The following is an 11410-nucleotide window of genomic DNA, read 5'->3' on the forward strand; positions in this document are numbered from 1 at the left end:
CCTTAGGATCATATGATGTAGTCCTTGGTATGGATTGGCTATGTGCTCACCATGCCAAGGTGGATTGTAGGAAGAAGGAGGTGGAGTGTAATGATGATCATGGTACACCTATAGTGATTTTAGGCGTTCAGAGACCTGTGTCCCTCCGCATGATCTCCGCTATGCAGCTTAAGCGATGTATGAGAAAAGGGTGTCAGTTATATGCTATTACCATTAATGATCTTGAGGGAGAGGAGAATGGGCCATGTCTCAAGGATTACCCAGTGTTACAAGAGTTTAGAGATGTATTTCCTTCTAAATTATTAGGTATGCCTCCACCCAGGATAGTGGATTTCCATATTGATTTGGTTCCAGGGGCCCAACCAGTATCTAGAGCTCCTTATAGGATGACTACTAATGAGCTCAATGAGCTCAAGATTCAGCTAGAAGAACTCTTGGAGAAGGGGCACATTCATCCTAGTGTCTCACCATGGGGAGCACCAGTTGTCTTTGTCAAGAAGAAGGATGGATCCTTGAGGTTGTGCATAGACTACTGCCAACTTAATAAGCTAACCATTAAGAACCATTATCCACTTCCTAGAATTGATGACTTATTTGACCAGCTTCAAGGTGCTCGAGTGTTTTCAAAGATTGATCTGAAGTCAGGATATCACCAGTTGAGGATTGTGGAGAGTGACATCCATAAGACTGCCTTTCGCACAAGATATGGGCATTATGAGTTTACAGTGGTTCCTTTTGGTCTCACTAATACCCCATCTGTATTCATGAGCCTTATGAATGGAGTATTTTGTACATTCTTGGATAGATTTGTGGTGATATTCTTGGATGATATATTGGTCTATTCACGGAATGAACAGGAGCATGAAGAAAATTTGAGACAAGTCCTTCAATGCTTGAGAGATAATCAATTATACGCCAATTTGCCGAAGTGTTCTTTCTTTTGCACAGAGATCAGCTACCTAGGTCATGTGATATCATGTGATGGGATCTCAGTTGACCCATCAAAGATTAGAGCCATTATAGATTGGCCAGCACCGACGACAGTTACAGAAGTCAGGAGCTTTATGGGGTTGGATAGTTACTATAGGCATTTTGTGGAGGGTTTCCCAAGGATAGCACATCCTATTACTTCTCTCCAGAGAAAAGGGAAGAAATTTGAGTGGACAGAAAAATGTGAGAGATCTTTTCAAGAGTTGAAGAAGGCCCTCACTAGTGCTCCTATTCTTGTAGTACCTGATCCCTCTATAGACTTTGTAGTGTGTACTGATGCGTCATTGGATGGGTTAGGGGCAGTACTCATGCAGAATGGGTGAGTTATAGCCTATGAGTCTAGGAAACTTAAGACTCATGAACTCAATTATCCTACCCATGATCTTGAGCTTGCAACAGTAGTACATGCCTTGGTTAGATGGCGCTATTTCCTTTTGGGACACCATTTTGAACTCCACTCAGATCATCATAGCCTTCAGTATATTTTCTCTCAACTGAACCTTAATGCTTGGCAAAGGAGATGGATGGAGTTTTTATGTGAGTATGACTTTGATGTACACTACATCAAGGGGAAGGAGAATGTGGTTGCAGATGCCTTAAGTCAGAGACGCCATAAGTTGTCATCCATGGTCACCAGCACAAATTTGAGGGGGAGAATAATGCAACACTTACTAGAGGATTATTTTTATAGGGATGTGTGTCAGATGATTAGATCTCAGAGGCCTCTTTAAGGGAGGTTCTCCAACTATGTGTTAGAGTCTAATGGACTTCTACATCATCGAGGGTGCATTTATGTACCTTCTACTGGAGGATTTCATGATTTTATTGTTCTTGAGGCTCATAGGGCACCTTATGCAGCACATCCAGGGGTTAGGAAGTTGCATGCAGACTTGAGATGACTCTTTCATTGGCCCAGCATGAGGATGCATATTACAGGGATAGTTGCTAGATGCCTAGAGTGCCAGAGAGTTAAGGCAGAACATGGACATCCTGGTGGGTTACTTTATCCTCATGAGATTCCAAAGTGGAAGTGGGATGTTATTTCTATAGATTTTGTTGTGGGTCTTCCTATGTCTTCTCATCATCACAATGCCATCATGGTGACAGTTGACACATTGACCAAGGTGGCCCACTTCTCACCTATATGTACCACTTTCACTACTCCTACAGTAGCACAAGTATTCATGCGAGACATTGTGAGACTCCATGGCATTCCTCGCAAGATTATTTCTGATAGAGACTCTATATTTACCTCCTCCTTTTGGAGAGAGTTACAGGGAGCCCTAGGGACTAAGCTTAACTTGAGCACAGCATACCACCCTTAGATAGATGGGCAGACTGAGAGAGTTAACTAGGTATTAGAGGACATGTTGCACATGTATGTGATGGATAATCAAGTTAAATGGGAGGAGTATTTGCATCTAGTAGAGTTTGCCTATAATAATGGGCACCATTCTTCTTTGGGCATGCCACCTTATCAGGCCCTATATGGCAGACCTTGCAGGACACCATTAAGTTGGGATAGGATTGAGGACAGGGTAATAGTTGGACCACAGATTGTCAAGGAGATGGAGCAGCAAGTCTTGTTGATTAGGCAACATCTCAAGGAAGCTCAAGACCGACAGAAGAAGTATGCTAATGCCCATAGGACAGATCGAGCCTTTATGGTGGGAGATAGAGTATTTCTGAGAGTGCATCTGCACAAGAGTCCAATCCATTTTGGAAAGGGCTCTAAGCTTGCTCCTCGATTTGTTGGGCCATTTGAGATTTTGGAGAGGATAGGACCAGTTGCTTATCACTTAGCCTTGCCACCTAGCCTATCACGCATCCACGATGTTTTTCATGTCTCTTCCTTGAGGAAGTATATTTATGATGCATCTCATGTTATAGATTGGGGTTTTATGCAGGTAGCACCAGATGGCCAGCTATCCCTAGAGCCCATTCGCATATTGGCCCGCAGGACCCTTCAACTTTGAGGTAGAGAAGTGGACCAGGTTAAGGTCCAATGGGATTTTTATGATTAGGTCATAGCCACATGGGAGGACACGATGCAGATGAGACGTGACTACCCCTATCTATTTGATGAACTCCAGGAGGAAGTTCATGCCTAGAGGGGGAGGATGTCATGTCCCGCCCCGACCATCATAGCACTATTGACATTTTTTTTCTTTTGGACTCTGATAGTTAGACTCTAGATGACACATTATTACCCCCTATGGACATTGATATTTTTATCCTTAGACTATTTGATTTCATGTTATGTTATTGGGACATTGATACCTATATCATTAGGCTATATGATGATTCCTTATGATGTTACTAGGACACTAATATTCTAAGTAGTTTTTATGATGTTATTCAGATATGCTTACTTACCTTATTGATGATCCATATGTCATGATTAAAGCTTATGTTATACTCAAGTGAATGTTTGATTTTTGAATTGTTGTCTCCATATGGTGCTAGATTATCATGTCTTAGCATATTTAGAGTAACATTAAGAATTCATGTATCATTTGAATAAACTAGAATTGTATACTTATATTATATTTGATGCATTTCTTAAGGTAGATTAATTCCATAATTTTCTGTAAGAATAAATGATCATAATGTTTTACTATCTATATTAGAGAATTGCTACAAATGTGAAGTGTGTAATGTAATATGAATGGAAATACATATTTCATATTAGTTATGTTATTCATTGATGATAGAATCTATGTGATTTATATTTACACTATCATTTTATCACCTTATTCTTGGACTACTGATATTTGCAATAAGTGTGCAGGAAAGAAGCCCATGGATTTATGGAGTACCTTGCTAGGTGTTTGGAAAAACCAAGGTTAACCCTAAGGAGGGTATAACCTTTTTAGCCTTGTATTTTATTTGTAAAACCAATTTGTGTGTATTATTGTAATTCTATAAAAGTAAATTTGTTTTTCTTGATGGCATGCCAAGTGTGTTGTGTGTATTGTGGTGTCACTTGACACATGTTCTCCTTTGTAGCATGCTTAGTGGGATGGTAGGTGTTTGAGTGAACCAAGGAGTGGTTTGGTAGGATTTCTTTTCCCTAGGTGTATTTATGGGTCCAAGAGGGATTCTTTCCATGCTAGGTCGAATGCACACCTTTTGTGAATTTCTAGGAGGTTTACACCATCCCTAGGGGTAGTTTGAGGTCTTATTTTAAAGCCCATATGATATACCTAGGGGGTAGGGGCATTTTTAAGTATTATAAGCTTCCCCAGGCATTGAAAAGAGCACCCAAAAATTGTGGATTCCCAAGTTGGCCGAATTTGGAAACTTAAGCATCAAAAGAAAACATTCTTTAGAGAGAGTTGGTTGGAGAGTTCTTGGGGGGAGAATTTTTAGATAGATCTGGAAAAAGAATCTAAGTGGGATAAAATTTTGGAAAAGGGGAAAAAAACAAGGAGAAGAAGATAGCTTAGGAGGAGGATTGCTGGTAAAAAGAGAGGGAGCTCAAATTTGCTTGGAAACCAGGTTGGTAACCTTATGTACCCTTGCTATGAAAGTTTGTTGTTAAGTAGATTATTTTTATTGTGTTATGCATGTGAGTTTTCTGTAATGTAGTTGTAATATGGTGTGTTGTAATGTTGTGTTGTGTGAGGTTGAGGGATCATGTTTCAGTTTTTGTGTATGTGTGTACTGTGATTTACTTTGTGTTGTGAATTCATATGTTCTTGTTGCAGTTTTTTGTTTTCGGTGTGACAAGGTGAGTCTCATCTCTTGGGAGGGAAAGAGAGCCTTGTGAGGGTAAGGGGTGCATAGGGAATGTGTTGGGTGAGAGTCTCTCCTAGAGTAGGAGAGGGATGCCATATGGGTGTTATGGGCCCCATCTGCCACCTTGCTGGAGTTATAAGTATTGTAAAGATGCCATGTGAGGGCATGTATGTGGTGTTGGGTTGCCTTGTGAAGGCATGTGTATAAAGTGTATAGCCTAATGAAGGCATAGTTTCAAGTGGAGTCTCCTCAACATTCATTTTCCACCCTTACCCCTTGAGATGGATCTACATGTGATCCTAAGTGGTCTACGTTGGTTGGGAATTTTTGTGGTTTTATTTATCAACTGTAAAATGTGTGAACAGTTTTGTAATGTGAGCATTGTGTTGTAAATGGTTGTTAGTAATGTATGTCCACCTAGTCAAGGTTCTCCCTACTCAGGGGTGGCCTTTAAAAGGCCTAAGGTTGGGAAGAGAGTACCATGGGCTTTTTTGTGTGTGTTGTACTGCAGGTTGTGATCTATGGATTGAAGACTTGAAGAGAAGAAGGATGTTGTCTTATTTTCATGTGCAACAAAAACATACTTCCAAGTGAATTCTTATTGTATTAGGGAGAGTCACCCTTGGGTAACTCCCAATCTTGTGTTTTATGACAGCTTGTAAGTTGGAAAATTGTATAAGTGGACTGTACTTGTTGATATGTTGCTACATTCAGTGATTAAAGAAATTTATATATCATGCACTATCCTATAGTATATAGAAATGAGTAAAGTTGTTATGTTTTTGTTTCTAAAATGATTCTAAGAGAAAATGTGTGTCTCCATTTGAAATTGATACATTTGGTTATAAAGACATTTTGTTAGAATTTCAAATAATGTTCTGGTTGGAAGGAACTAAAGTGGTTAGTGAAGTTAGTTAAATGTATTGTAGTAATGTACATCAATATTGTAGATCAAGGAAAATAAATATAACAAATAAAATAAAATAAAAATGCTTTCATTGAAAAAGAAAAATATATTTATATTTGTTGGTTCCTTTGACTATAATATTGGTGCACTACACATTACTTCCTTGACTTTCAACACATCCATTATTATCATTATAAGATATAACATGAACTCTATAATTATCACTTTGATCTGCTTAATGAATCTTTTGACTTGCAAAAACTTTTTTAATCTTATAGGTGCTGGCCAATTAACCGAATTAGACACTAGAACATCAAGGAAAACACTAGCTAGGGAATATTTCTCAGGTCTAGAAAGAAAAGACATCTTTTTGATTACTAATTTAAGCTTTAGATAACATTGTTCAACATTTATACTTTGAGTGCTTAATACTTTAGTTCTTATGACACTGACTATCTTATTGTAGATATATTTATTCAACATAGCAATGTTGTTAATCATAGTCTCCAAACTTTTAGAACATGACAAACTAATCTCAAATCTAAGATCTGACTCCATATTAAAATAAAAATTCTACCTCTTTCTTCTAGTGCTGAAAACCACTAAATTAAGGCAATTATTTCTAACACTTAGAATTCCATGAAAATGAAACTCATGAAAAGCTAAATACCTTAGGTGTTGATGGAAGATTTTGATTTGGTAATTTGACATGGGTGCATACAAAAAATCATTCACACCATTGATAAAACTTTTTAAAGCCGCTACCTCCTTGCAAGAGGAGAAATAAATCACTACTATGATTTCCTTTTTAACACTTCTATTTCTTATAGAAATAGATTGCAAACAACACTAAATAATACTTATCAAGAACTTAGACTTCCTTTCCAAGAAACTTTCAAAAGCTTCAAATCTACCAATATAATTGAAAGTTCTTCAAAATATTGCAATGAAGTCAACTAGGAAATAACTGGTATAGAGATTTAGAGTCATCACTCACACATGTGAGAAATAAAACATAATTGTTCACTTGAAAAATATAAACTAGACTTCTAGATGTAGGAGAAATGAAAATCATCAAACCACTCTTGTAGATTTACAAACTTGAAAAAGAGAACACAAATTTTTGTTAATTCTTGACTCTAATTTTACAATAGCACTTCAAAAACAAAATCCAACTGAATTGATTAAAGATTAACTCTTTTAGTAACCACACTTTACACTCAACCTCAAAGCTACTATTGTAAATGTATAAAACATTACTGGGAGACATGAATATTCAGCAAAGTAATGGAATCTTGCTATAGAAAATTCTTCCTATTGTATTGAATATTTTTCATATTCTCAAGGTTTGTCTATCATATCAATTCAATATAGTCCCCAACAGAGTCACCATTTTGTTGATGATTCAGATGAGCAAAACCATTCTAAAAAAAATGACTAAAATATTCAATTTACACCAGAGATTCTTGCCCTTTTAACAAGGTTTATTTCCCATCATCTCCCCAATAGTGCTACCATTTTGTTGGTGTTTAGAAATGTGATGTTTCAAATTACCCTACTAAGAACATAATACATCGAGGGGAACTACTTCCCATCTACAACATAACCTTTTAGACACCAGGCCAACTATAAGGCTAGACTTTTCTACTTTAGGCTTTGTAAAACCTAGGTGGGTGAAACTATTACATTCTTTAGATGGTACCAGTATTCAAAATATAGACTAAATCTAAACAAAGTAGATACAACCCTTATATATTTTGTACTTATGCAAAGATCATACACATGAGATAGATAATAACATGACCTAAGAAATTGATAAGTGATGGGATCCATTTAGCTCTTAAACAAAAAGGGAAATGGATGATTATAATTTTGATTTCAACAAATCCCCAAATATGTAGTAGTAAGAACAAGTTCATCCTATAGTTGATCAATGCCTTATCTATTTGTAGTTCCTCAAATCACACACATACATCTATGATATCACTAACATAATCCATATATCAAGATATCAGATCTATCTTATCACTCTATGAATCAAACATTGGCGTTCATAAAGATCTCATTCTCATGACATATCCTTCTTGAATTACTAGCAACCCTGTCAAATATATTAGGAATTTACTTGGATCATTGTTCCAAAAACAAAACACACTAGACATACAACCTTAAGGGGATGCAAATGGGTCTAATTTCTTTGTTCCTAAACCTCAAAACATTGCAAATTATAGAGATAGGAGATGAGAATAAAAATGAAACTAAGAAGATTCTTGCTCATTTGTTTTCATTTCTTTGAAACTATACATTCAAGATGCATGTAAACAAATCATAAAACCACTAAATAGCTTAGAACTATCTATATTAGCTTAACTACTACTATTCATTCAAGAAAGGAGACTGAAGAATGTGGAAATATAGTTCTAGATCCAACCTTGTACATCTTAGACTAAGAATAACCAACATGGTATCACAATCATGAACGCATATAAAAAAATGGAACCCTGGTTTCACAATAGTTAGAAAAATCTCAAGATTGGAACCTTCACAATGGATGAGAAAGAGAAAGATATAGGAAAGCAATGTAATCCTAGATTTGATCTAGAAGTGATATGTGTTCACTTGAATGTTCATTCCCTATTGTTGTAATGCATCTTTCATCTGTCTACAACTGAGATATAATATGGTTCTCATCATTGTTCTATAAAAAATTGAAAATATCTCCTCCTTAATAATGAAAACACTTGTTTGCAAAAATATTTGAGGTGCATTTGAAATACTGATAATACCTTCATCAAACTAACTTTGAGGTGATAAAATTTTCCCCTAACTATATCCCCACTACCTCTAATGTTCATTTAGTTCACCATTTCATCAGAAACCTAATCTGAACTACCCTAATTGAGGGAAACTAAAAAATGGACACGTGAGACAAAACCTTGTAGAACTTGAATAGATGGCTTCTTGTGCAAAAATAAACTCCAAAAATGAAAAGTTTGTTCTCTCCCAATTTTGACAATATATTACACTATATATTTCTGATGAAAATGGTACCTCTAAGGTGTATTTGAAAAATTGGGTCCTAGGCCACAAACTAAACAATAAAATTAAAAAAATTAAATAATCTATATAGTCAAAATTATATATTATGAAATTTTTTATTTAAATTTTTAACTCTAAATGTGAGCATGGAAAAATTTAATTCAAATATCTCATTTTATCCTTGCCTTATCTCTCCAATCACTAGGTGCCATGTGTCAAATTCTTATTTGATAACCTCACTAGGATAGGCCTCGCATCTTCCTCAAGCATAAATTTGGAACCATGAGAATTCTAACTCTTGACCATACGAGCCTTACATTATTATGAACTCAAATTCATCATAACATCTTACCTTGCTAATTACCTTGTTACAATCCTATGATTCACAAAATGCCCATGACCATCATAGCATCACATACCTCTTAGTTTCTCCTTCTAATATCACATTAACTTCATAACATTGTAAGACTTGATAATACTGTAATATCTTAGCACACAAACTTCCCCTTTGTGATCTTACAGAGTACTCTAGATATACCATGTGTATATTTTCTATTGCATGAGGTTGGTCAAAAATTGGTTGACCCCACTGCCACCTAGCCAAGGGGGACCCCATCCATGGATGAGCTACTTATAAAACACATGTTATCTTAAAGACACTTGGATATTCTGCATTTAGACTTAAAAATATAATGAAAATTCCACTCATGTCTAATGTGGGATTAGAATCATGAACTCCATTTTTACAACTCATTCCTTTCTAATTGCTAGTTTTATGCTTCATGGGATTGCAATGGAGTTTCTTTGTCCCCTATTTCCCTCATGTCTCTCTTTTAGCCACGGATCTCTACAATCTACACTGGCACCCTCTAGCTAACTTTTCTTTTTCTTTTCTTGCACATGGAGCCCTACATAACCAGTGGATGCTCTCTTCCTTTTGCAAGGAGTTATTCCAACTCTTCTTGTGTTGTTTGGCACATGTTCTGGCACTCATCTTCCTTGTGTGTGGAACTCTACCCACCATAATCTAAAGCTCCCTCAATGTTAGTTTCTTTCCTTATCATGCCATGGACACCAATCATCTTCCTACTACGTGGATCCATGGATCATTCCATGGATTCTTAGCCTTAGCCTCCTTGATGTCACGATTGCTCCTCCTACTACCCTTTCAATCATTATGGAAGCTTTTCATTTCATCAACATTGGTGGTCTCATAATAAGTATATGGAGAGTCAACAAGATGTTCGTAGAGTCAAAATGATGAACTCTTTCCAAAATGGTAGCAAGCCAATACACTTGTTTTATAGAATGTGAAAAAAATAAAAATGGATACTGTTATCTCCAGTTATAATCACCATGAAAGAGAATATAGATTACCTTCTAGATTTGGTTTTACCTTAATGGTGAAAAGACTTATAACTATCTGTTTCATGGAATGACTTTTAGACAACAATTTTGAAGAGTTGGCCACATTTTGAAATAATCCTCATCATGTGAAACTTGAAACATTTAGCATGTTAAACTCTTCTATTTGTCAATAGGTATACAATTTTATACACCTTAATATTTTTATGGTCATGTGTTATATATGATTTAGAATCATTATAACATCACTTGGATATTTCAAAATTATCGACATCTTATCAATCTACTAAAACTAGTTGGGCCCCAAAGTGGGTTTGACTAAAAATAAAATTCAAACTAAAACACTTGAGTTGTCAGATTGATCCAACACAATCAACTCACTAACTGAAATTAATTAAAAAACATTTATTTAACCCTTAAAAATGTACTTTTAGCCTTTCCTACAAACTTGTGATTTTCTGTCTGGAAGGCCTATGAGCTGGCTTTAAAAAATGATTGAAACAAATACTCAAGCTTTGAAAACTAACATGTTGATACTTTTTTTTGCAATCTTTCACCTTGCTAGATCTCATCTCATGATGATCATTCAACCAAAATATATTAATCATGAAAGTTTCCTTCTCAAAATTGCATGCAAGAAAACATGTTCGAAAATCATAAGACACGTTTGGATTTGGTTTTGAAAATAGGGCAAACTGATAGTTGGGGGCATCAAAACTAGGTTCTTGGTTCACTGCCATGAGTAGAGTATAAATCTACTATTTGGGCTCATTATGAATAGATAAGGAAATTTTGTGAGTAGTCAAAGTGAGGTACTGGATTTGCAGACCTTGAAACAGTAGCAAAAAAGTGATTTTTGGCAAATGGAGTGGACCTGGAAAAGTGTGCAAATAGATTCATCAAGACTTGAAAACTACCATAGTTAAAGTATTTTAAAAGTAGAATGCAATGGTGCAATCCATTCAATCTCACCTATCGGAAATTTAGAGTTATGACATCCTGAATAGTGGTATCTATCAATCTACATTTCTTGACACTCATATAACTTTATAAATTGCATATGGAATCATATTCGACAACTAAGCAAACAGATTCATGATAAGCTGAAAACTGAAACATAAAAAGTATCTCACCTCAAGAATGCAATGAAAAAGGAATTATTTCATTTTGGTCAACTAGGTCAAAGTTATAATTGGTCAAACAGGTCCTCCTAGAATTTTGAACAATTTACATTAGCATGACAACAATAATCAACTGAGTTTGAGAGATTCAAAACCTAGTCAAAACACATCAAAATGGCTTGAAATATAAAACATAGGTTCTTTTATAGGCATATTAAACACTTCAAAAGTAGCTAGTCTTGAAAAA

At 35.7% G+C, this 11410-nt stretch overlaps 1 protein-coding gene across 1 annotated transcript; it reads left to right on the plus strand.

The window, feature by feature from the left end:
• The first annotated feature begins 2375 nt into the window (after nucleotides 1-2375).
• On the plus strand, nucleotides 2376-2966 carry LOC149572280 (uncharacterized). Its single transcript, XM_089815806.1, has 2 exons — nucleotides 2376-2741; nucleotides 2898-2966. Exons 1-2 carry the CDS (start codon nucleotides 2376-2378, stop codon nucleotides 2964-2966), a joined length of 435 nt encoding a protein of 144 aa, XP_089671932.1.
• The last annotated feature ends 8444 nt before the right edge of the window (nucleotides 2967-11410 follow it).

This window comes from Cupressus sempervirens, chromosome 2 (assembly GCF_028749045.1).
Source record: "Cupressus sempervirens isolate cs-2001-9-10 chromosome 2, ASM2874904v1, whole genome shotgun sequence".
Classification (NCBI taxonomy): Eukaryota; Viridiplantae; Streptophyta; class Pinopsida; order Cupressales; family Cupressaceae; genus Cupressus; species Cupressus sempervirens.